Source organism: Lentinus tigrinus, assembly GCF_003813185.1.
Source record: "Lentinus tigrinus ALCF2SS1-7 unplaced genomic scaffold L226scaffold_33, whole genome shotgun sequence".
NCBI classification, from domain to species: Eukaryota; Fungi; Basidiomycota; class Agaricomycetes; order Polyporales; family Polyporaceae; genus Lentinus; species Lentinus tigrinus.
This window is the reverse complement of record NW_027137942.1, coordinates 306410-330777: the sequence shown is the minus strand read 5'-3', so window position 1 is coordinate 330777 and position 24368 is coordinate 306410. Positions and strand designations below refer to the sequence as shown.

General features: G+C 54.6%; 11 protein-coding genes and 1 pseudogene across 12 annotated transcripts; 2 read left to right on the top strand and 10 right to left on the bottom strand.

The window, feature by feature from the left end:
* Positions 1-555: 555 nt before the first annotated feature.
* L226DRAFT_538567 (uncharacterized protein) lies at positions 556-911 on the top strand (the record flags this gene model as incomplete). The annotated part of the gene is made up of 2 exons (XM_067681525.1): positions 556-755; positions 782-911. The coding sequence occupies 2 exons, from the start codon at positions 556-558 to the stop codon at positions 909-911; spliced, it is 330 nt and encodes a 109-aa protein (XP_067531551.1).
* A 417-nt stretch (positions 912-1328) lies between these two features.
* On the bottom strand, positions 1329-2024 carry L226DRAFT_469388 (uncharacterized protein; the record flags this gene model as incomplete). Its single annotated transcript, XM_067676216.1, has 2 exons — positions 1329-1745; positions 1794-2024. 2 exons carry the CDS (start codon positions 2022-2024, stop codon positions 1329-1331), a joined length of 648 nt encoding a protein of 215 aa, XP_067531550.1.
* Positions 2025-3991: 1967 nt separating this feature from the next.
* L226DRAFT_469432 (uncharacterized protein) lies at positions 3992-4264 on the bottom strand (the record flags this gene model as incomplete). Its single annotated transcript, XM_067676219.1, has 1 exon — positions 3992-4264. A coding segment is annotated over one exon (273 nt), but the record flags the coding sequence as incomplete, so codon positions are not given.
* A 2856-nt stretch (positions 4265-7120) lies between these two features.
* On the bottom strand, positions 7121-7690 carry L226DRAFT_469431 (uncharacterized protein; the record flags this gene model as incomplete). The annotated part of the gene is made up of 1 exon (XM_067676218.1): positions 7121-7690. One exon carries the CDS (start codon positions 7688-7690, stop codon positions 7121-7123), a length of 570 nt encoding a protein of 189 aa, XP_067531548.1.
* Positions 7691-9374: 1684 nt separating this feature from the next.
* L226DRAFT_428799 (uncharacterized protein) lies at positions 9375-10075 on the top strand (the record flags this gene model as incomplete). Its single annotated transcript, XM_067674681.1, has 2 exons — positions 9375-9641; positions 9701-10075. Coding segments are annotated over 2 exons (642 nt in total), but the record flags the coding sequence as incomplete, so codon positions are not given.
* A 630-nt stretch (positions 10076-10705) lies between these two features.
* L226DRAFT_574412 (uncharacterized protein) lies at positions 10706-11172 on the bottom strand (the record flags this gene model as incomplete). The annotated part of the gene is made up of 3 exons (XM_067685039.1): positions 10706-10848; positions 10914-10968; positions 11044-11172. 3 exons carry the CDS (start codon positions 11170-11172, stop codon positions 10706-10708), a joined length of 327 nt encoding a protein of 108 aa, XP_067531546.1.
* A 288-nt stretch (positions 11173-11460) lies between these two features.
* Positions 11461-13814, bottom strand: L226DRAFT_574411 (uncharacterized protein; the record flags this gene model as incomplete). The annotated part of the gene is made up of 10 exons (XM_067685038.1): positions 11461-11733; positions 11986-12159; positions 12223-12466; positions 12720-12798; positions 12864-13009; positions 13069-13223; positions 13300-13337; positions 13412-13452; positions 13504-13580; positions 13632-13814. The coding sequence occupies 10 exons, from the start codon at positions 13812-13814 to the stop codon at positions 11461-11463; spliced, it is 1410 nt and encodes a 469-aa protein (XP_067531545.1).
* Positions 13815-13984: 170 nt separating this feature from the next.
* Positions 13985-14297, bottom strand: L226DRAFT_592516 (annotated as a pseudogene; the record flags this gene model as incomplete). Its single annotated transcript has 1 exon — positions 13985-14297. A coding segment is annotated over one exon (313 nt), but the record flags the coding sequence as incomplete, so codon positions are not given.
* A 1478-nt stretch (positions 14298-15775) lies between these two features.
* L226DRAFT_423622 (WD40 repeat-like protein) lies at positions 15776-16742 on the bottom strand (the record flags this gene model as incomplete). Its single annotated transcript, XM_067674608.1, has 5 exons — positions 15776-15992; positions 16063-16119; positions 16177-16327; positions 16364-16487; positions 16539-16742. Coding segments are annotated over 5 exons (753 nt in total), but the record flags the coding sequence as incomplete, so codon positions are not given.
* Positions 16743-18260: 1518 nt separating this feature from the next.
* On the bottom strand, positions 18261-19041 carry L226DRAFT_574409 (uncharacterized protein; the record flags this gene model as incomplete). The annotated part of the gene is made up of 4 exons (XM_067685037.1): positions 18261-18346; positions 18539-18627; positions 18683-18805; positions 18863-19041. 4 exons carry the CDS (start codon positions 19039-19041, stop codon positions 18261-18263), a joined length of 477 nt encoding a protein of 158 aa, XP_067531543.1.
* Positions 19042-19686: 645 nt separating this feature from the next.
* On the bottom strand, positions 19687-20285 carry L226DRAFT_574408 (uncharacterized protein; the record flags this gene model as incomplete). The annotated part of the gene is made up of 3 exons (XM_067685036.1): positions 19687-19959; positions 20034-20193; positions 20248-20285. 3 exons carry the CDS (start codon positions 20283-20285, stop codon positions 19687-19689), a joined length of 471 nt encoding a protein of 156 aa, XP_067531542.1.
* A 1977-nt stretch (positions 20286-22262) lies between these two features.
* Positions 22263-24200, bottom strand: L226DRAFT_574406 (uncharacterized protein; the record flags this gene model as incomplete). The annotated part of the gene is made up of 8 exons (XM_067685035.1): positions 22263-22272; positions 22334-22351; positions 22497-23151; positions 23207-23378; positions 23429-23566; positions 23620-23757; positions 23832-24055; positions 24107-24200. The coding sequence occupies 8 exons, from the start codon at positions 24198-24200 to the stop codon at positions 22263-22265; spliced, it is 1449 nt and encodes a 482-aa protein (XP_067531541.1).
* Positions 24201-24368: the final 168 nt, after the last annotated feature.

The following is a 24368-nucleotide window of genomic DNA, read 5'->3' as shown; positions in this document are numbered from 1 at the left end:
CCTCTACACCGCAATCAGGGGTTCGCCTCGTTAAGGGGAGCGGGGAGACCCAACACAACATGGGTTCCAGAGGTAGTTTGGAGGCATCTCCCAACGGGTATGCGAGCTACCAGGTCCGGCCTTCATGATGTCTCCGCCGAGGACCTCTTAGAGCTGTGGTGAGCTGATAGTTGTCGTCTGGACTGGAGCCACGGTGAGGGAGAGAGAAAGATGAGGGACAGGCTGAGGCTCTCTCCCATCCGCCCAGTTTGAGTTGAAGGTGAATCCGTGAATCTCCGAGGACCGTTGTGCTCTGGACCGTAGTCACGTGTCAATTTATTATTTTGTTTGGAATCCTCGGCAACAATCTGCTAAGCAAAACGGTATCATGTCCGGCCGTTTCGCTAACCTGTCCGCGCGTTTGCTCCTCCACGCCGAATTATCGATACACTGTCCGCCGTTTGAAGGATCTCCTCCATCACTCATCCGTTCCTCTTGAAAATTTGGAAGTTGCCTATTCTGAAGCCTCTTATCTCAGGAAAAATATCAGCTTCCTTGTATTCCTTCTCGTTCGTCATGTCTCGCACGCATCCAAAAAGGGCGCTAACCCGCCCATTTGCTTGCGCGCTATGCTTCCCACCCTCTCGGCTAGCCTCGGCTCTCTCCCGACCTTGCCGACACACTAGCGCCGCTGTGCGCGCTATGCGCGCACTTGAAATTAGCAGGAACACGGAGAATGTTCAACGCTGTGGGTCATCAGCTGGTTATTTTTCTCTGTATGTAAGGGTTTGAACTGCCTCAGAAATTCTGAAGGGAATCCATGCAGTGGATCTTTAGATTCTTCAAACTGTGGACAGGTGAGCTATAGTAGATGGACCAAAGCGCCATTAGCGCTGGCAGGATCCTCCCCCCACAGGACATTGAGGCAATAGTGAACTGACGAAGATGCTGTAAAGACAAGACCAACGAGCGACTTATGGCGGACCAATTTGCGATCACCAGGACAGTTGTCTGATCCCCATGGACATCCTACCCTCTTGCATCTGCTAAAGCGTCTACTGTGATCCCGGATCGTGGTGACGTGTCAATGTTCAAAAGATACAAATTGGTTTCCTCCATCCTTCCTCCACCCTCAATCCTTCCTCCCTGTTTGATTTGTAAAAATGCGCAACATCGCGCGTAACAAAACAACCCCAGCGTCAGCAGCATTGACCACGCATCCAGCCAGCGCTTTATTGAGTATGACAACTGCATAACGCACGGAGATGACAGATGAATAGTGGATACACAGATAGAATTACATGGACGAGCGGAATGATGCAGTCAGGGTGATATAAAGATATGGAGAACTAAATGTGTAGTGGAAAGTCCAATTCGTCCATATCAGACGAGTCCGAGTTATGATTATCGAGGCGTGTGGGGACCGTGAACCGCACGGGCTTGTGTCCAGGACGCTTCAACACGCAAATCATTCCATCCCTGAGCACGAATTTCTCCGCGCCAGGCAGAATGTCCCTGGATGAGTAGCCCCAGGCGCTCTCCAGAGAGCGCAGACGAAAGGCCCCACGCCTATCCATGCCAGAAGACGCGCCTACGGACCACAGCTCGAACTTGAACGGGGAGTTCACCGGCTGTCCGGTGGCCGTCTTGACAAAATCCATGCAAAACTCGTTCAGGACGGGAGAGCCGGGGAAGAGCCGGATTGAATACCGGCTACCAGGAATAGGGCGGATGAAGACATGGGCGTCGCCAGGAGAAGGCTTCAACTAGAAGAACTATCAATGGATGGCGAAAGGACAGTAGGCATTACTCACACCAGTCACATGTAAGCCGTCCGCGCTGAGGACGGATCTGGCGCCTTCCAGGGCCGTTCTGACATCGCCCACCAACGCAACTTGCGACACCAACTCCTTGTCCAACCAAGCGAAGATCCCCTCTTCTGTGCCTGTGTAATGACCTCCTCCAAGCGCCAGAATGTCGAAGTCATGCCGAGGTTGGAATCGAGGGAACCGCTGGCGAATGTGTGACAGATACACATCGCGCATCGTGCGGGCGGGGGAGCGAGTGTTAGAAGGTGTTTGCGATGACGTCGCCGCTTGACGATGCGGCGAGGAAGATGCATGGCTAGGTTGTTGGGTGGATAGCGCACTCATGTTGTGGGTTTCGTTCCTGGTGGAATGGTCATAAGGCTGGTAGCGGGATCGTTTCGTAACCTATAGTAAGGAATTCAATGTTGTGTTGAACGCATTGTAGGGGGAGCATTACCTTAGACGCAGGCATGGCGCGTTGAAAAATGGCCGATACGTGAGTATATGGGGGCTGGACTGTGGCAGGGGAGGAGGGAGAAGCAGGCAAGGAGGATGGCGCAAGTTCCAGATTTGGCGCCCGTAACCTGTTCCTCATAACGTGGGCGCTTGGCGCTTCGAGGGTATAAACGCCGGAAATCCGCCCAAAATACATCGGGATAAATTTCATCCCGATGTATTTTGGGTCAATATCCGACCTAACGGAGTCTCAATATTCAATTCATATTTGCTGTCGGACCTTGAGCACTGCTTACTCAACTCTAAGCTCCGATTATTTTCAGGTAGTTCCCGATGAGGCTGTGTGGGAGGACGAGCCGAGCTGATGGGTGCAGCCCGGCAGCACGAATGCCTTCGAGCTGTCTCCGTACCCCTACTCGAACACCGTTGTATGTCAGCCTTGAACACCTGCGCTGGCTTCTAGTCAAAAATGCGCTCAAGACGAGAGTAATGAAAATGGTAGTGGTGGAGGAGCGCAACCCTCCCGCCCTCGCGCCGTAAGCAGGTCCCTCTCGGCTGCTTGTTGCCCCGCGGTCACCATTGATCAACTCGCCTCGTCCTCCAGCACAGCCTCACTTTTTTCTTTTCCTGAGAAATGAGTTCTGCGCAAAAATATTCGCGACTCCGTTTCAGTCGGTGATATTGACCTGTATCGAGATGAGGCCACCCAGCCGGTGCTATAGCACTCGGAGGAGAACAATAAGTAAACATTCGTTAGGATTATAATCATCTCTGTACATCTCGTCTCAGTATACTAAAACACGCATGCATTTCTGATGCGTTCACATCCGTCTGTCATCGTTACCGCATGTCCTTCAGTGTGTATTATCATCGACATCATTGAGCGCACTCGCTGCACTAGTACGTATCACTTGACACTTGGCACCACGCACTCGGAGTTCGTATCGTTCCAAGCTTGCTCTTCATCAGCGCGTTGCGTCCAGCATCTCCTTCCGAAGAGTCTGATCACGGCCTTTCGCCGATGTAATCGATGTAACTGGTGAAGTGTGTGAGTAAGTCGCGCGGTCTGGTATTGTGCAGCTTACCGAACAAGGAGAGCATCAAAGCGTCGAGCGATGGTGAGAGATACCTTGATCAGGGTGGCCCGGAAGTTCATGAGTGGTACGCCAAAGGGATCGCTCCAGAATGAAGGCACACTGTGCGACACAGTTCTGAGTGAACAATGAATTGCGTTGTAAGGCCGGCCGGTGATGTTGTACATGTCATGATCCCATATATTGCGTAGGTTGGCCAGTGCGGCTAGGGACACTAAGCAGCCAAGGATGATGACACCATATCCCAGCACTGGCATAGAGTAAATAAGGTGATGAGGATGAGATGTTGTGAACTAACCACTTAGCAGTACCGGCCAGTGCCGTTCTGATGCATTGACAAGTCGTGAATCCACGCGACGCTGTGAGCGCTTTTGGGAGAATATACTGAGGACAGACATTGTCTGCTCCGTATCCGACGTGGTAGCTGGCGCCTCGATCGAAGAAGGACTCGTCGGTGAACAGGACTGCAATCCCCATACTCGTATAACGGTGTCCTCCCCTTTCTCAGAGCAGCCAGTAGCTAATAGGCGAGTATGGCGTCCAGAGGTGTAGGCCTGAGGACAATATATGAGGACACTTGTCGTGTCGACTGCGTTCTGAGAACCCGAGACTATGCCACCTACCAGGGCCTGAATAATGTCATCTGATCGACCGTTAATCAGCGTCGTTGTGCATGAGATAAACAATTGAAGTACCGTTATGATCAAGCTCTTGAAGGACGACGCCTCCGGAGACATCGACGATACGGACTTGACCGCAAGAGGTTCCCAAAACGACTCGCCCGGATGCGCCTTCGATGAAAAGAACAGGAAGAGGTACATTGATACGGGTGTTCACTTGGAACGTGTGAAGATGGGTCTGGTCACTCAGACGGTACAGGTCGAATCCATCATAAAGGTTTGAGACGACCAGGAGCTCCTCGTCGGCGGACAAGGCAAGGCGCCCACTTGCCAACGTTAGTGAGTCGATGTCTGCGTTACTGAGCTTGACCGGGACTCACACTCGAGTATCAATGCGCCAGGAATACTCTGCATCTGCGAGGTTCCAACGGCTGCGGTACTGATCTTAGTGTTGGGCCCTGATCACAATCGAGGCATTACTCACTAAATACCATGCTCGAGGTATCCCACTATCAACCCGGAGGTGAGCTGTAACAAGTGAGCCGATCTCGGTTTGAGCACTTCCCCTACAGTCAGAATTGAGCATCGCAGGTACATCGAGATCTAACTCCGCGTACGCACCGTCGCAAGGTGCGCGGTGTTCAGACAAGGCTGGCATGGTTCTCCACGGTCCCGAGTCTACGTCCGGTCCAGGAAGCGTCTTCTTCGTCATCATGTCTGCAAGCGTGGTTCAGTATAGTGTATGTTTTCGAAAGATGTGAGCTACGCACTCTTTCCAACATGATCCCATATCTCCACATCAGATCCGGCGCAAAGAACGAGTTGTCCAGTTGAAGTGTCAACGGAGATACACTCGATAACACCCCCGCCTAATCGAGGGATATAGAAGGGCCCCCCTTCGTCCTAAAGAGTTAGGGGATAAAGCTTGACTCAATCGAAGAGCGTTTCATCAATAAGTGGGGCGTACCAGAGTAGAATGAATGTCGACGCATAAGAGTCTACCGTCTCCGAATCCGGCGCACAACGAGCCTGCATCACTGCCCAACCACAGCAGTGCAGTCACCGGGCTGAGTCCATCCAACTTGTAGACGTCTACCCAACTGTTGACCTCGAACACGAAGACGGTACCATCGTCCGACCCGCTCGCGAGGTACTGCCCATCGGGTGAAAACGAGAGAGCATTGATGGACGCAGTATGGACTGTCAACACCGAGAGCACCTCACATGAAGCCATAGCAGCACCTGTGGATAGTCAAAAGTAGAAGACGATGGCAGGTGTACATGTATATAGAAGAGCGGAGCGAAGCGGCGAGGACGATATGAGGTACACGCTACTAACACGCGGTTGTCATGGATGCGCGCCTGTCCGCATACTACCTGCGCGGTCATTGTATGGACGTTCAACTTCTAAATAGTGACACCTATACGACATCCTGTGATTGGGAGTGACGAGGGAAATTCGAAGGGATATACAAGATAAGCAAACCCAGGATCGATACCAGTAGAGGGTAGAACTACAATTGATCGACTAGGGGGCGTTGCTCAACATCGAATGCAGGTCATGTTCGAGGGTGAAGACTTACGACGTTTCTTGTGCTTGGTGTTGTACGTGTTCTCGGATATCCAAGAGGGCAACCTCCAGGAATCAGTCAAAACCAGCCGTCGACCGTCGATCCGTTTATAGCCGAGATAGATCTCTTGCCAAAACGGCTGGCCATGGGCGTCGAGTGCGCGCAACCATACTTGCTCTCTCGAGGGGGAGAAGTGACAAAACAGGTCACCTATACGGAGACGGGGAGAATCTGTCATATCGGGTGGATGCGGTATGGGGTATTGTGACTTCGATTGAAACCACGCAGTGCCGTTTTTGAACTCGTCACTGTTTTCCGCGACTCCGCTCCCTCGAAATGCGCGAAAGTAGCGAGTAAAAGTATGATCGATACGCTGCTTGTGAGGTCAGATTTATAGCGCAACAAATACATATACCAAATCATACGTTAGAACTACTTGCACCAGCGGACGATGCCGTCCGGGGGAGCACTTCGGGGTATTGTGGTTCGTGACTGGAGGACGGCCCGGGAACTTGCTGTTCTTCCACGAACCTAACCGCACGAGGAATTTCGTGACATTCAGAAGGCAATGGCTCCGGATCCGTGCCTGATGCGGGCTCGAGAGACTGTCCTCGAGACGCCACGGGAGTTGAGGCTCGGGATGTCGAGGCGACCCGGATCTTCTGGTCCACCAGCGGAATATGTCCACTGACGTACTTCCCTTTAGATTGTCTCAAAGATATGCTCAAGATGAAGTGCTCACTGCTGCATGGACGTCGCACGCGATTTGTCGAACACGCGGAATACGACAGGTACACTTTGCCTTACATCTGGATGCGCTGGGGCGGTGTAGGCCAAATTCGTGGTCTCGAGGGTCCGCACAGCGGTAGTAGAAAGAAAACTGTAATCCGATGGTAGTTCATGTCCACGGTACTTGATGTCGCCCAACACTGTGAAAGTCCGTCTGCTCCGTCTGTTCCGGCATAGACCGAATATCGCCCAAGAGGCAAAGAAGACGAGAACGCTGACAATTGTCAAGTTTGCTGACATCGTCATGGCGGCTGTTGACAACTTCAAGATCTAGCTAGGAGGTCGAAAACTAGTCAGACGGGCTCGGCATGGTCACCATGCCGAGGCTGCATGTCAATTCTCACGCTATCAGAGTGCGCGCTCGCAAAACCGGGACCCTCGCCGGCTCTCTAGATCTATAGCTTCCCACATCATCTGCGTAGAGGACGCAAGAACGGCCGACGAGATTGTGATCTCATCGCAGTTCGTCTGGTTCCACGTCGAATCCGCGCATCGTGTCTGGGAGTTCAAAGGACGCGCAGCTCCTAGACCTGCGCACGATCAAGCTTCCGTGCGATTGTCTTCCCACTTTGGATGGACCCTGACGCTGCGCTCCTCCTGGGCGTATGAGCTCGTGGGCCATACTGAACGCGGTGAGTGCCACTCCTTCGGATACCCACATGGTCGTCGCAGATACTGGACGCGCGATTCTCATATGTCGATTGGGGAGACAGATACTTTGGAAACAGTACAGAGTACACGATGATACATATGTTTGCGAAAAGAACGGACAGCGTCCGATAGGCTCGAATGTCCCGTTAGTGTCAGTCACGAGCTGGACGATCGTGTCTCACAACCCCCACCGCAGTGCGATAACTCTGCACTTGGGTACTGAAGCGCAGGGCGGTGAACTCAACATGCGATCCTTTGTTGACCGGCAGGACGGGAGGCGGAGGCCCATGGTCCTTGCGGGGTGCGCACTGGTGGTAGTGCCACGTCTCGCCCTCTCTGGCCGGCCTGACAGTGACCCGATGGTGCCAGGGCACGGGCTTTGCCAACGCCACGCGACCGTCGACGACGTAGAACGCGTTTGGGCCGTGGTTGATCTGGTTGGCATTCGGGAGAGCTGCGGGGGCGCCATGGACGTCCAGGTTCTCGGGACCGTCGTCGTCGACTCTGACCGCCTGTAGGGACAAGGCGTGGTCATGCCAGACGTCAGGCAACTTGCCTTCCTCCGGGCAAACGCCGGTTTGGACTAAAACGACCGAGATACCCCAAGTCACGCACACGTGCAGGACCCGGTGGACAACCCCGTTCGCGGTCCAAATATTCTCCCAAAAGATGTCAGCCGCTGTCTGATCCCGGTGGAGGGAGGCACCTGATCCGAGCATCATAGCTGGTCAAAGAGTCAGTCAGGCCGGTGATGTGTAAGACGTGTACGATGCGTACTAGTCCTCATTGGTGTGACGGTTTGTGGGGAGGATTGCGGCAAAGCACCTTGGGAGAGCCGGTTGGAGCTGGGCAGGGATGGGATGTCAGATATGAGACACGACGGGGAGGGAAAAGAGAGACATACTATGTGAGGCGCTGCGGGATGCGTTGCCTGACACGGTACCAGCAGGGACGTTTATGTAGTGCTACGTGCGGTGATGACGAACATCACGCCGGCCGCCCGAGATTTCTTCGTTGGTTCAGCTTTCATTGTGCAGGAAGGGGATGGTGCCGCTATCAACCGACTTGAAGAAAAGAACTAAGATTCATGGATCCATAGGCTCGTTGACTTTCGTCACATCCGTAAGGTTTGCCGATCTCATAGTTGCTTCTGCGCACAAGGAGGCTGAAAATTTCACCGGACGCGCAAAAAGGATGGGGATACGGAAGTCCTATGAAACGGTGCCCTTCTCGACCCGTCACCATCCGCAGTGTTGCGGCCCCAATTCATCATTCCTTCGGCCGCTGCTTGCTTTGTGGACGAGAATCTTCGACAACCTCGTGTCCCCAATATTAACATCGAAGGGGGTCATCACGGAAGTTTTATGAAACGTTGCCCTTCTCGACCCGTCACCATCTGCATTGTACCAAGACATCGTGCGGACGTCAGGATTGATGGGAGCCGTAAACATCAGCCCTCAAAATAGTAAGTATTGCACGAGGTCTCGTCGGGACCAATCAGCCACTATATGCTGTCCAAACACGGTTGATCTTCCTCCTCTTCGACGTTCTGGACCGGGAATGCCTGCACCGTGTTAGTCTTCCTCTACAGGTTCTCTGAGATATGGGGAATGTCATATGACTGCAAGTCAGGTCAAGGAAGCGGTATGATCATGTGGGGTGTCTTCTCGTGGGTCCTTTTACTTATCTATCAACACCTCCGTTTCAGGTCCTGAGAAATGGTACCCATTCTGGCATCATTCCGGTACACACCGGAAGCATCACAAAGGATCTGTTAGTATAATGGGGACCACGATTGCGACACACTCCCCCCAAGCCCGAAGGCTTCTCTCCCCCTACAGTCTTCACGTAACCGAACCTCACCATGAGGCGGCGCAACATGCTGCGTCCGCGCCCCCGCCCATTGCTGGGGAATCTATCTGAGGTGCGGCGAGCTCTTGTTGATGTCCGTCCTGCTCCAACCTGACTGTTTGATCTCAACATTTCTTTCTGAAGACGGAATCGCCGGACGACGAGGTCAGCGTCAGGACCCTTGCCTCCTACCCCCGCTCCACGTCCCCCAACGCTACCTCCGCCTCATACACACACTCCGGATCGGGTGCCACTGACGCGCCCGGAACACCTGTAATCGTTACTGCCCCGGTAACTCGTCAAACCACCATGCCCACGCCTCGAGCTTCGTCATCGGAAACTGCTACCACATCGTCCGGCACAGTGCTCTCCTCCGTTGCTGCCAACGCAGCCATCTACGTCGCCTTGCGCGAGCTCTACAACCAACTCGTTCGCACTCATTACCCTGGCTTCAAGCCGAAGGATGACGCCGAGCTGTTCGCGCTGGGATCTAGCCTAGTCTTGGCTGCCCAAACACCGTCCGTGAACACCGTTCCCCTGGTTGCGCCCAACCGTACCATCCCCCCCGTTGCACGCACCGTTCCGACCGCGCGTGAGCTGTACACGCAGATAGTCCGCACTCGATACCCAGACTATCAGCCGCAAAACGATTTCGAACTATTCGTGCTCGGCTGTGACGACCTCGGTGACGTCGAAGCAGAGCAATTGCCGATGAGGCTCGCGCGTGAATGGTCCCAATTCATCCTCATGCAAGGGAACGACCCCGCAGCTGCCATGGCTTGCATTACCGAGCTCTTGGAGGAGCCGGCTGAGGTTACTGGGGTAAGTCATGACAAGTCCCAGCTATATTACTCCCGTCTCTGACTCCAGTGTTCGTCTAGGTTAAACCATCCCCGGGGGATCCAGATGTCGTCATCATCGCCATCCCAGGGAGCTCCTACTCCCTTCGCATGTGGCCGGGCTCTCTGACCCGTCGAGAGTACTGCCTCGACTTCGTGTACGCCAACAATACAGACAAGTCACTCAAGCATCCGCAAGGGTACAGCTTCGATGTCTACGCTCCAATGAGTACGCGCCCTTGGCTGGGCATCGGAGCGCAAACCTTGCACTCGATTGAGCATAATTTCGGCATCCCGCATCAGGACGTGGGCGAGGAGAATGAGAAAATCATTCTCAGGGATGGATTGCTTTGTGTGTTGACGTACACAGCAGAGGGTGGCCACAGACGCGAAGTGCGATTTGAAGTTCCCGTTCGTCCGGATGTCAGTTCCAGCCCTTTCACGTACTAGTTACAAGCCAGAATCTTGTTCACTCTTTGCATGTATCTGAATGCTACGAAGTACTATGAAGACAGCATCTTTTCAGAGATCTCTTCCTCCTCTTTGTGATGTTGGCACGGTTGAATGCTACTTCGCCAGGGCATCGGACTCATTCTTCGAGATTACTGGCTGCTGGTATGCGGGGACCTTCCTCCTCGGCAGATCGTCGAGCACGTCTAGCCGCTAGCGTGTCATTGGCATGGAAAACAGCGCAGAGATGGCGCAGCGTCACGCGACGCATCATCGACGGGGACCACGTTCAGTGTTCTTCATATACAGTTCGAGGCCGAGCTGTATGAAGCCGTTGAGGGGATGCTAGAGGAAGTCGTCCGTATTCGTCACTGGGTGTGGGTGTGAATGCTCGTCAGAAAAGGGAGCGCAAAGAGAACCCGCACGTACCTGCTGATTGTGGGCCTCAGACGTCCTGCCCAGGGCGGACGATGCGACCGCCCAAACCGCGCTTGCCGGCCTCAAACAGCAGCTTCTCAGAGACACTTGCCCTGGCTGTATTCGGTCTCTTCTGAGCCAGCTGCGGGCCCCCTCAGGCCACAGCTCTCAGGAATGGCCTCAGGCTTCCGAGAGCCGGACGTTGTAGTAGTACTCGACGAACGTGAACAACTTCGGCTTGCCTATAGGGGCGAGCTCGACAGCCGTGAGGGTGCCGAGGACATTTGCAAAGCGCAGTTTGCCGTACGACACATCCAGTGGAACTGCATGGGCAGGGTGAGGTCTCGCGTCAGCAATCGCGATGAACGAGGTATGGGGCTCGACTCACCCAGAGCACCGTGATAGACGATGGGATCCGCCCCAAACAGGCCGCTTTCGACCCACTACTCGGCCTACTCCACGTCCGATCGCTACATCACGAAGAGGGCCGACAGCCTTTAGTCGTTGGACGTACGCACGAGCCAGATGTCCTTGACACGATTAGTGGCTCCAGTCAGGAACGCCGAGAGTGCACGGCTGCTGTTCACCTTGGAGGCAGAGGGTACAACTCCTGCGACGGTGATCTTGCTGTTCGGATTAAGCGACATGCGTTAGGGTACGACAAAGACTATCAGACAATCAATTACTAGATCGCGATGGACTGAATACATTCATACCGTATGGTACGAGTAGGCACGCTGTGGCCTGAAGCGCCTGTATTTCTTCACGCCTCGTGATCTCCGACGTCGCTCGGATACTCGTCCAGCGCAGGCCCGCATGTAGTACGTCACAAGAATCTCCTAGTCTTTGTCTCTCCGCACGAGGGTGTCGTTCTCCCAAGTGAGTGGGGTCGGACGATATGTGGATGGTATCCCGATGGGGTGGAGAATCTGCACTCAGCTCTCAATGAATATCTTTGCGGTCGCCTGGGGGTCGAATGTGGCCTTTGCAGGCAAGACCGCCAGAGCGGACGTAGAACTGGCCGACCGCGCACGTGCTGATGTAGCAAGGAACGTCGGATCTTCGGAAATGGAGGGAACGAGGAAGTACGTGGATTTGCGCGAGAACTGCGAAGGATGCACAATTGGCCAGTGACCGCTCAGCGAGAGTTGGCGGAGGACTAACGCTGTGTCGGGCGAGAGCTTCTGCACGCGGGTGGTCGGAGAAGACTGCATGATAGACGAGGCAGGTAGTCTTCTACTATCGTGCCCACAGCGAATCGCCGCCAGCGGCAAGCAATTTCAAGGGGATTAGCAGCCGATTATAAGCCAATGAGCAAGCCACGTTCATCGCGACAGCGAGGAAGACCGAAATGTTCAGAGTTTCGCAAGCCGGAGACCGGGGATGAATGCGACGACCGAAACAGAAACCAGTGGTGCGAGGGTCCGCCTGCGTCTCATTGGCCAGGAGTCTTCATGAACCGCTTTGGCTTGAACGCGAAGGGATCCGTAGACCTCGGGTTCATCCTTCGGGTTCGTCGACTGAGCGAGGAGAAAAAGCTGCTCCAAGCACATCTCGGAGATCTTCGAGCTCGGCGTGTCTGAGGGCACGCCGAGCTGGTGCCAGAACGGGTAGGGGATCGTGAAGACTCCGGGCTGAACATGGTAGTGTGGTCAGCGCATGAGACAGTAGGTAAATGGTGACACAGCGGTACGCACCATGAGCGGGTGCATGCCCTCACTGTGGATCGTCTTGCTCTTCGTGACCGCCATGGCGCCGAACGTCAGGCCGTCGTATGCGCCCTGCATTTTGATGATGTTCTGTCGGCCGGTGACCGTGCGAACCAACTTATCGACGGCCTCAGAGCCGGAGGTTCGGAAGAAGACCGTGTTAATCCATGGGTGCGGCATCATCGGCAGCAGCCGCCGGATGAGCTGCAGGTAGGACTCGTGGAAGCGTCCACTTGAGCATTCACATTTTCAGTCCACCGTGTCAGCACCGCCGGCGTACAGCGATGAGGCGGCATTCTTGATGAGAGTTTCACATTCGGGGGTGAGCTCGCTCCAAGAAGGTCCGAGGTGAAGTCGGGGATGCTATTACCGGCGGCCTGCAGAAAGGAAGACGCGACGCAGTCAGGTCAGCGCCCTGGCATGCTGTCAAGAAAGGTTCCACACTGACCATCTGCTGCTTGATAAAGCTATGGAGCTGGTCTCACACGAGGTCGAGCGTTTTCCTCCAGGCCGCCGCAGTGTTCTTGACAACGGCACCAGGGAACCAAGAGGGAGTGTGAGCGACTATACCCATGGGAAAACGTCAGTGTGTGGCCCCGTGCACTCGTAGACATTTGACGAAGACATACGGAGGAAGATGTTCGCGAGGATCGCGCCGGTAGCCGTGCAGAGAGCAAACTGCTCCATCGCTTCGTCAACCATAGCGACAAAGGGATCGTTGTCAGCCTGGACCTCGTAGCTGTGAGACATCACGAAGATAATACCACGGAGGGGCCTGCATCAAGATACAGACCGTCAGATATCGAAGACGGACCACCGCCGCTACGATCATACCTTCGAACGCGCTCGAGGGTGTTGGGCTCCCTGTACATGTGACGCCCATAGTCGAAAGCCCGGGTACTGTGAACAAGAGCAACGAAACGCTCCATGTTCTTGCGGCTGCCGATAAGTTGGAAGAGTAGAAAGCGGTACTCGAGGAAGCAATGGACCTGTTCCAGCCGAACGGGCCGGGAGCAGTAGATGAACGATCATCTTGAGCAGATCGACAGCGTGCTTGTGGATGACAAAGGGCTGGCCGAGGAATGTCACCGAGACGATGCCATCTGCCGGAGGCGAATTCCAAGGTGAGCATGAAGTAGCCTAAACCCTCGAATCTCCAAAAGTGAACGATACGCACCCCAGCAATCAGCCCGCTGAGCGAAAGTCTCCCACTCATGGCTGGTGGGGCATGTCCAACAAGGAAGCGGCTTTGGGAGGAAGGCGATCTACTCCATTTGCATGGTCTTCATGATAGGCTCCCACAGAGCCAAATCATCAACGAGGCCTTCAAGATACGGACCAATGGACTGCGACTCTTGTTAGCAAGTACACGAAACGATCTGACCGACCGAACTTACGCGGGTGTGATCCAGCTGCTCGCTATCAACGCCCTTATGACACCAGGCGTCATATTGTTCGACGACGGCAGCGCGCTTGCCCTTCCACATCGTAGCTTTCTTGTGTGCGTACGCAGCCTTGCCCTTCACCATGCCATCTGTCTTCACCGCCGCGTCCCATCGATCACTATATCCATAATCCATCGCGCGCGAACCGGAACTCCGCACAGGTTCGGGCGGACGAAGCTAATTCCCGCCCCGGGAGAGAGCATGCGCGAAACGTAACCTCGAGATAAGGATGTCATAGAAGCCGGGAATTACTGACCGAGCAGGAGAGCGCGTGTGCACGAGATGCGCGACGAGGGATGAAAAGGCGTATTACGAGGGGCGGCAATGAGGCGGCACAAAACGGAATCGACCTTGCCGTTGACCTTGGAGGGCATGGTGTGGGGCTCACCGAGGTGGCACCCCAGTGGTCTCTCCGAAAGAGAAAGAGGGATAGCCTGGCGAGGATTATATGGCGGTCGCGACCTCCTTCGCGCACTTGAGGCCGAGCCCGACGTGGCCGCCGAAGTGGCCGATGGCGACGAACACCTTGAAGCGTGTGCGCACGCCGGCGCGGATCTGCTTCTGCACGGGCATGGTCTCCATGAGCTCGTCCATGAGCTTGGGGAGGAAGAAGTCGATCCCCTCCATGAACTTGCATAAGTAGAGATGCGGAGCATGTGCATGACTAAATGTAAGTGTACTCACCGAATTGATGACGCGTCGCGCGCAGGGAGCAGCAACTGCTCATCATCCCATCCATCTCTCTCGTGGCTCGGAGGACTCGTCCACGCCGTCATACTCCCAGGCGAGTCGTATCGTAGTTGCAGGGGCATACTCGCCGGTTCGGGGTGTTAGTTGGTCGCTCAGTCGAGCCTCGGGCTTGATGTGCTTGCGACGAAGAGCGGCGGCGAAAGAGTTTGAGGGAAGACGGGCAGGTTGCGAAGATATGAGGATAGGTGTACGATGAGGATAGGTGTACGACTCCGGGAGTGTACGCGAGTAAGCTACAAGTGTGAGTAAGTATGTCATGAGCATAAGACAGACGCACCATGCGAGCACAGACGGCGGCAGCTGGAAAGGAGGGGAGGAAGAGGTCGACGCAAGAGCACTGGAGATGCGGAGAAGAGACGAGCACTAGCAAGAAGATGAGCAATGCGCGGTGGAGAGGACAAGGATGAGTGCGAGCAGGTGCGGCGCAGTGGGGAACCTGGGCGTCCAGCACTAGCGGGGTGCCGGCGCTACCACGTCGACGCTCGCGACCTCCTCACGCTCGCTTAGCTTCCTCGTGTCTCAGCCCACCCCTACTCCCTTGCTTGCTCGCGTAGCTAGTGCCATATATTCTCATACGTAGCAAAATAGGCACTTCGTTCCACCCGTTACGCGACAGCAGGATAACCGCGGCTCGACTCAGGCTACGCTGCGTCCGCTACTGCTGGTCCCCTGCCCAACCTCCTCACACTGCTTTCAGATGGCACCGTCCGCTCTCCGCCAAGTGCATCTACGAAGCTGGATGATCAATTGGCTGCCTGTCGTATGACAAGGTCCTGGGATTTCGGCGTCGAAACTCCCTGGGTAGATGCACCATGAGCTCTCTACTAGTAACCGGATGTGCACTAGATGCCTCACACTGATACTATCGAAAACCGAAAGGCTCATTCCAATGAAGACCGCTATTCCTGTGAGACAGAGTGTGAATATTAATCCGGACTGAAAACACGTCTTCAAGATCAGCATAGGGGCGATGACGATTGCCAGTATTCACAAACCATTGCCCATGCATTGCTCATCGGACTCGGTGAAGAGACGTCTACAGGAGACAGTTAGCAGTAGTTAGATGACATATGGCGTGACATACTCAGCTCTTTCTTGGCCCACAAGAATACGGTATAGGGAAGCTCCTCGCAAGATGCAGTGGCAATGAGATATTGCCTCTCGTTGCAGTCGTACTGGGCCTGAGATATCATCAATCAGTATGTGAGCGATATAGGAGCGAACAACTATTCACGTCAAGCGAGAGTATGAGACGATGATCTTAGGCAGGAAGTTCATCACTGTTGTGCAAGTTGGAATTGTCCAGAATGCGTACCTGCGTGCACGATGGTCTGAACCTTCCGCCCTGTCTCAATATCCCAGATGTTCACCTCACCGACTGTAGTTCCTCCGACTATTGCCTTGCCAGATTCAATGAACTTGACTGGCGTTGCACGCTTGTGGCCGACTTCGTGACCGAAAGCACGTATAAGGTCTCCAGATCTAAGAGAATAGATACCAAATCCCGATAGAGGATTCGCAATCGCGAGACGTCCATCATCGACGCTCACGTCTGCCCTTGCGCTGCCGTTGCATACGTATTAAGGCCGGATGAGGAGAGCGCCGCAGAATAAACACCGAGAGGGAAACCCACATTGGCTTGACATCCTGTCTGTCCTGGAGACATTTCCAAGTCCTGGCATCAAAAACCCTGCATTCAGACCGCTGGTCATCGTTAAGTCGCCGTTCAGGTGGCGAAACGTCGTACCGGACTCCGTGTTCCACATACACAACCACCAAACGAATAAGTCGCGCTGCAGCAATCCAATGAAGATGCGCTATTGAAACTTCTTCCTGGTAGCCGATCGGAGGTTCTTCCAGCTCGCGATGCAGCGACCAGCGCCCTATCTTGAGTGTCACTTCTAAAAGCGGGCAGAAGTTAGACTGTCACTTACCATCCGCCCGCCAATCCCATACTCGAAGTTCTCGGCGTGATCCAGAAGCTACCCGACTTCCCAGAACTGCAATGGCTTCTACGGCTGATGTATGGATGACTAACCCCTGGGCACGTATCGTTCTCTATACTTTTATGAGTCAAAGAGAACGTATAGAGCATCTTGATGGACCTACCGGGGTGAATGTCAAAGACACTACATAACCGTCCAGCATGCCGCATAGCAGATGCCCTTCTCCCTCAGGTACCCAAGCGAAGCACAAAGCGTAGCTGCTTCCGTGATATCTGCTCCGGAGTTTGCGGCTCGCAATCTCCCAGATACAGATCCTATTGTCAGTAGCTGCTGTGGCGAGATACTTCGCGCCGGGACTGAATGAAATGGCGGTGATCGCGCCATTGTGCCCTCCGGGCAAGCGAGCTAATTCAGCGTACTCCCGGGACATGATGGTTCGAAGGAGCATAATTTGTGACCTCGCAGGTTGAACATCCCAGAGACATGAGGAGAGCACGATGCGACAACTAAGCCACCTTACATAAGCCCTTGTCGACAACCCGGCGCGGGTTGCTGACCAGGGCCCATGGCCAGGAAACGATAGACCGCTTCGAGCTTCGCTCATTCTTGGGGCATTATCTGTCAACAAACATCGGTATGGCGCCATATCCAGCAGTTGTGCCCCGCTCGACGATTGGCCCCCTCCATCCAGGCGCGTGTGTAGTTACTCTCCCATGAAGCGGACATACACGAACTCCACAAGCTGCGTTTTCTGAGGCGGTCTAAGTATCGTTTCCTGCACGAGTCCTGGGAGCATATTGAGGTCTGCCGCGTAGGAAATCTCGAAGCTGTATTTGAATTCCTGCGGAGGAATTCCGTGAGTAATGTATCCGACTTATGGAGAGTGAACTTACCCCAATGGGTGATCCCCGGCATGGACTGGTAGGCTTGCTGCAGCGGTTCTTGCGACGAGTAGCTTCGCTGAGTGCGGTAGAGGGCGCATAGTAAAAAGACGCCCAATGCGTTATGAGCGCACATATAGTGAGCACGTACATACCTTGCTCGGGGGGTCGAGCTTCACCGGGGCATCAAGATACGCGAGGCTGCGCATCTCCTCGTCGATCTCCTGCAATTCGTCGGCCTCTTCCGAGGTTGCCGAGGACGACGCCTTGCGCTTCTTGGGCTGTGGTCGGCCTTCGTTGGTGGGAGGAGAGCTGAGCTTCCGCGTCGGGCCTCGGCGAGACGTTCTTCGTCCTCTTAGTAACTTTCTGGAGGAAAGGCCTTCTTCGGGGGCTTGTTAACCAGCTGCTTGTTTCTAGAGGGAGTCGGCGTCTTCTTTTGGCTTGAGTTCTTCGCGAGAGTCCTCTTCGTTATCCCTGCAAGGAGATTCTGCGTGGTCTTGGACATTTCGGGCTGCGGACGGCGTTGAAGGGAGAGTTGGGGGTGGGCAAAAAGGAAATGGGTGACGACTTGATTCAGATATCGGGGCAAGGGCCCCACCTCGATCATGTGAGAAACGCGACTTTGCGCGCAACGAGTTGGCCATAGGTTGCCACCGTAGGGAAACTGCATGATACGAAACACTAATCCAGCTGGAGAGATTTGAAGCATGTATATTCCGTCCCAACCGAGCGGCCGCAGCAAAGAGCCCATCGTCACCAGCATACCGAGTGTACGACTAGATGATAGGATTTGCTCGTTAAAGACAGTGCAACACAACATGAGCGGCGGACGCGTGTGAATAGGAGGATAGAGAGGGGAGGGAGGGAGGTGGGAGTAAAGCACAAGAATGGAAAATCGTCATACCAAGATACGTACGCGCATGAGCATCAGATCACTCCGTTACGGCGACCAACGTCCAATCAAGATACCAAGACCGCACGGAGCGGCTACGACGGCGGCACATCTAGACAATACCCGTGATGACGAGGATGAGGACGACGAGCGTGTTGAGAGGCATGATCACGAGGACTGCGGGGAGGTACGGAGTGGCTTGATGAGCGTGTCAGACCTGAACTCGGTTGAATTATCGACGGAGGTCGAGCCAGAAGAAGAAGAGGAAGAGGTGGCAGAAGACACGTTCTGTGCGCCATAGTAATTGATGCTACCAGATGCGGAGCCGCGGCGGACCTTGACTCGGAGGAAGCCTCGTTCGGGTCGACGAGCGGGAGGATCTGTATATACGGGTTGTCATGTTGCCGGAGAAGTCGAAGTCGCTGGAGCCGTAGATGGTATAGAAGGAGCGCATGACGTTGTCGCCGATGAGCCTGTTGCTACCGAAAGACGTCAACATTGATCGTGTCGGATGAACCATGGTAGTACACTTACACCTGTCCGGCTCCTACTGAGAGCAGGAAGGATCCGGCACACACCGATTCGTCGTCAAGACTAACGGGAGTAAGGTAGGCGGATGGATCGGGTACAGTAGAGCTGCAGAGGTCGCAGGCTGCTCTACGAACGTGTATGAGGGGCCGCGATGACAGCCTTGCCTGAGGGAGCACCAGATACTGTGCTCGAGAGTCTTGTTGAGCCAGAGTCGCCAATGAGAGTGCGTCCTTGTGTGAGACGAACTCGGCCTGGAGACCGAAGTCCGCGAAGTGCTTCTCCATCTCCCAAGGATCGACTGGAGAAAGTTGTAGCGAGTGGCGAAGGGGAAGAGGGAAGGGAGAGGGAGGTCCAGCGTCCATTCAGGTAGACACGGACTGAAAGGCAATTGTCAGGATGCGGAGCGGCCACGCATTGGCGACTTGCACGAACCTTGCGACGATCATGAGGTCCTCCAGCTAGCGGTCGAGCTTGGCCGTCAGTTTGCTGTTGATGAACGCCGACGGTACAAGGATCCGCTTCGCCGTCAGAGGTGTGGTCGAGAGCTCTCCCACGCGTTGAGCTTGATGTCATAGTGAAGAGGTTGTCATTTCCAGCGAGTCGTCAGTTGGGGTATGCTTGAACCGGAGGACATGTGCACGGAGAGTGATCGCATCGTCGTGTTCAATGGAAAACGACGAGTTTCTTGTCGCCAGGAATCGAGGTCATGACAGACATGGGGACGGCGGCAGAGGTAGGAACACCAGTGCCCGCCGGAGAGGGTGATTCTGAGGCCTCCTTGTCAGTGTTCTTCTGGAGGGCACCGGGGACAAGGGTGAAGGTGGTTCCTCAACAAGATAGATGGGGCGAAGTTCGCAATCGGAACGAACTACAAGAAGTGGATCAGCATATACGGACATAGACTAGGATGAACTGGCGCACGGTGAAGATTCGCTTCAATTGCTCGGCATACCAGAAGCTGATCGCCTTCAATAGGCCTGTGAACGTCTTCTTGCGCACAGGCGTGATCACGCTGGCGATATTTTCACGACCTTGGAGAGCGTGGCCGTATCCGTGACGATTCTGCCGCAATCGGCGTACGACACATCGGAGGCGCGGATAGAGGGGGGAGCTGAAGCAACGCTCGGGTTGTTGGTGGTGCCAGGAGCCCGGCGTGTCCTGTTCAAAGGGGTCCCAACGCCGTTGATGGTCATACAGTTCGGGATGCGACCCGTGCTGTGACTGTTCGACATAGAGTGGGGAGTGCCATCTTCGCTGATATTGTCGGACATTTCGACGTCCTTTATGGACGTCATCGAGCCTGCCCGGGATGCTCTCGACGGAGTTCGTAGGGGTGAAAAAGGGAAACACTGACGAGTGGTTGGAGGGAGGAGGCGAGCTCGTAGACGGACAAGAGAGCGACGAGGTCTTCGCTGATGTAGGGCATATTGATGGCCTTGATGGATTCGTTGCCCTGTGACGGCACGAGCTCGCAGACGATAGCTGTACGACAGGGTACGGCGACATGCCTACGTCTGCAGGGTCAGTTGGTCAGCGGTTGTTGTCCTTAGAAACATACCTCGACATACATGATCGGCACTGGAGCAAACCCGGTCTCAGACCGCATAATCCAAGCCGCCGTGCCGTCCAACTTTTACGACTTGACCTCGAACCTCTCTCCGCCGTCGCAACCAGGTGCAGTGTGAGTGCTTGAAGAAGAACGGGCGGACGAGCTTCAGCAAGGAATGATGAAAGGAGAGCGTAGCCGGGTACGAGGCTGCTGTCAGTAGTGCGCCGACTTCCCACACATTCTACACTGCTTCCATATGTCATCTTCCTCACCCCTCCGCTCTAATTCTGATACTTATGTAGTCTCGCTACAACACATCCCGCTACAACTTTCAAACCACGAGCGCATCACGCTGGGGCTACCATCAAGACCACCATGCCACAAGCAGCGAACTTCGTGACCTAACGCAAACACGAGGAGGAATTTCGGGCTTCCAAGCGGGCACGGCTGGAGAATCGGAGAAGGCATGAGGAGCTCGTTGAGCCGGTACGTGCGATACATTTCGGTTTTTGGCAGCGTATTAAATGCATACATGCAGGGTGTCGACCCATTTGCGAATCCCATCCCCGACCCCTTCCCCCACCAAACTGTTGCCCTCTCAGTACGATGAGGTCGTCGAACAGCCTCAAACTCCTCTTCCCTCCCCCATTCCTGCTCCATCCGACACCCTCCCGAGTACCGATCCCCATACGTGGAAGAGCCATCGACGATGACGAGCAGCAGCCTACAGGCCATGCCCGGCGCGCAAGATGATGTCTACGGATTTGAATTCAACGGGTTCGGAGTCTTCCGCCGCTACTACCACGAGCCCCCAGAATACCCTGAGGCAGACGTCACACTAGAGCACTGCTGCGATGCGCCAGTCCTTGGTACGCCGTCGATGGATCCTGGCGATCGTGGTGCCTCCATTCGCTGACGTACGCTTCAACGCTGCAGGAAGACAATGAAGACCCGGAGTGGGAGGATGACCCGAGCGAGATAACGACCGCCCTTCCCCAACCGCTGTTAATTCCTCTTAACCGATTGGTGGGTTGGGCAGTCCGGGACGAAATCCAAGGCGAACTTTGACGATTTTCTGGCGGTTCTGTGCTCTGATGGATTCTGACTGTTGCATCTGAACGGTTTCAGTGCGTCTGCAGCTCAGAAGGCCCTGGACGGCAGTGATGACCTCCATGGCGTCTTCCCGAAGGATGACAGTTGGCACAATGGTGGATCCCAGAAGCGCATGCCTATTCCTGGGCGCCACGTCACTGATATCTCTCTGCAGCTTCTGGACTCAATACAAGACGAACTACCTGAACGCCTTCAGGATACACGCCTCGCCAAAGGTCCTTAGGTTCTGCCGCTGCGAACTGCCGCTGCGAACTCTTCCGGCAGACGAGGACTTTATGCGCGCTAAACGAGCACAGCATCTTGCTCGAGTGCGCAGGCGGTGTTTACGCCATCTATTCCCTCGTATATTCATTTACTCTGCAGATTGTCCGGACAAGTGCGTGTCCATCTTCATCCTCTTCCGTCTTATTACTCATCTTTTGTGGTAGGAGACGCAAATGCGTCGACACCTCCGCTTTGAGAGAGCGAATCCTGCGCGCTCGCCGCACTGCCTTTCAGGCACTCACAGGAGCTTACGTCAAGAAGGTCCTCTGCGATAGGTCTCTTCACCCAATACAGGTACGCAGAGAAAATACATTAAACTCCGGACGGGTTTGATTCACGGCGGCCTCTAGGGCCAGGCTACCTACGATGCGGCCAACGGGGCACCACACATGGCGAGACCCGAGCTATCCAAAGTTCCCCAGGAACATATCCCCCTCGCAAGCCCCGGTACCCCGCCAAAGACCAGCCCGTTCGCCCGACCCCAGGAATAGCATCTGCATGCATGATATCCTGATGAAGCCACAGAGATCAAGAGCGTCGATGTAATAAGTGCCAAGAGAGCGAGGGCAGTGGTTGAGGTTGATCCGTAATCCCACCTGAAATTGGGTATCTCGGTCCGGAGTCTCGAGTGTTGTACTTGGGCGGTGACGAAGTTGTTCAGGAGGTCCTACGAGAGTGGACAGTGAGCTGTGTAGCATTTGCGTAACATAAACCTGTAAGCTACGTACCAGGGCGGCCGAGAGCGCCTGACGGAAGTCGTAGGCATCAGTTGGTATACAATACACGGTGCATACCAGAGCTTGCAGCGGTGTGAGGGCAAATATAGTTATGTACAGGCTGAATGCACATCCGACAAGGACGGCTGGATGTTGTAGCATCTTGCTGACGCACCCGAAATAGCGTCGCACTTCCGTCCACCAAGCGCACATCATGACCCGCAGATAGACGTGCAATGCGTCTAGGTCTAGTACCGGCGAGTGGCGCCTCGGATCGGCCTGGTCGCATGGGGCAGACGCGCGAGAATCCGCGCGGTGTTGAGAGCAGAGGACGGGGATAACATGGGAGGTTGTCCCAGGATCGTTTCCGCTGACTGAAGAGGATACCGACTGGACCATAAACTCTGAAGCCGGGAACCCAGGACCACCCAAAGATGCGGTCCGAAAAGGTTCTGTAGAATCGCTCTCTACGAGCGCAGACGATGGGCTGATACCGTCAATCGCGCCTGCGAAGTCGATGGTCGAGCTTCCGTCAGGGTCAGGGGGGAGTACAGTGTGTCCTTGAAGAGCGTCCATCTCCATGGAGTGATGTACTCTCACATTGCAGGACTCCCGAAGCAATGGATATTGCAAGGATGCGTCCGAAGAGCCAAGTAGTCGAGTGGAAGCCATGGTCTCGAAGACAAGCAGCACGGGATTCGGAGCGTCGAGGGTTGCACTTGAAGGTGTTGTCTGGTCTACTGGCGGCGTTGAGCTCAAGCCGCAGGAACGACCAACATCCGCCAATCTCGCGCGACCGTGCAGGGTATCGACGAGATATGTGATGTCGGCTACGCAGGACCTCATCAGAGTCACGCACACTGGCGGAGTAATCACATCACATACCGTCTTTGTCTCTGATCTCATCCTGTAGCTTTTGCGTGGTCTCTTCAAGCTGACATTCGAGATTGATCGCACTGATAGAAGCGCTCTCGTACTGTGCCGTCATTGTGGCGAGATGAGAGTCCAACAATGAACAACGGTCGCGAAGGGCCTCCCTCTCGGACGTCAATGCAGCCTACATGTCAGTTGGAGATGTGTTCACCAATGAGTCTGTGCGTGACCTACATTATCGTTCTCCAAATATGTGGCTTTACTTCTGAGTTCCTCCAACGCTGCATGACGTCGTTGACCCTCCGAGTCAAGAGCGCTGCGTAGTCGATCGCTCTCATTTTGGGCGTCTTTGAGCAGCTGCAACGTATAATCCTGAATGCAGGTTGAGTGGCGTACTGACTGACTGATGGATGTTCGAGGCATACCTTGTCTATCCGAAGCAGGGTGATCTCATCCTGGAGTTTCCGGCACCTGTAACTATGCGCGCTTGTTATCTCTTCATGAGACGCAACAGCCTCTGCCAGAGCATCTTCACGCGCTGTGATTGTAGTTTCGAGTGAGGCCTAACGGCGCAGTGTAGCGAGTGAAATCAGAGCTTCGTGACGGTAGGATGGGCATGTGTGCATGTTAAACTCACAATCAATTCTTTAGTGAGGGAGAGTTGCGCGGAAGCGCTACAGTAACTGTCCCTCTCTGACAACACTTCGGCTTCGAGCTCGGCTAGGCGATCATGGGCCGTGTTGAGGTCCGCCTTTAGGGCCGCGACTTGGCGCTCCGCTGCGACGAGGAGACACAGCAGGCAGCTCATGGTCTTGGGATCGAACAGGGATGGCTCGTGACCGCACGGGCAATACATAGGTACTGTTGACCAACGATATGAGTAGTAGATTGTCCACAAAACAGCCGACTTACGATTCAGGTCGTTGGGACCCTCGTCGGTATTCCGGGAATCTTTGGTCGTCCGGTCGGAGTGTGGACTATCTTCCCGCATACGACTCGAGGGCATACTGAATCTAGTGTGCAGTTGTGTGTTGGTAGATGGTTGCGACGCAGGAGTCATGGAGTTGCAGCATGAAGAGGCGAGACCAAGACGCCATTAAACGGTGGAACCGAAGATACAGCCTCGAGGGTAGCAGCCCTTTGATACTCATTGACACATGACTCTTAGGCATGG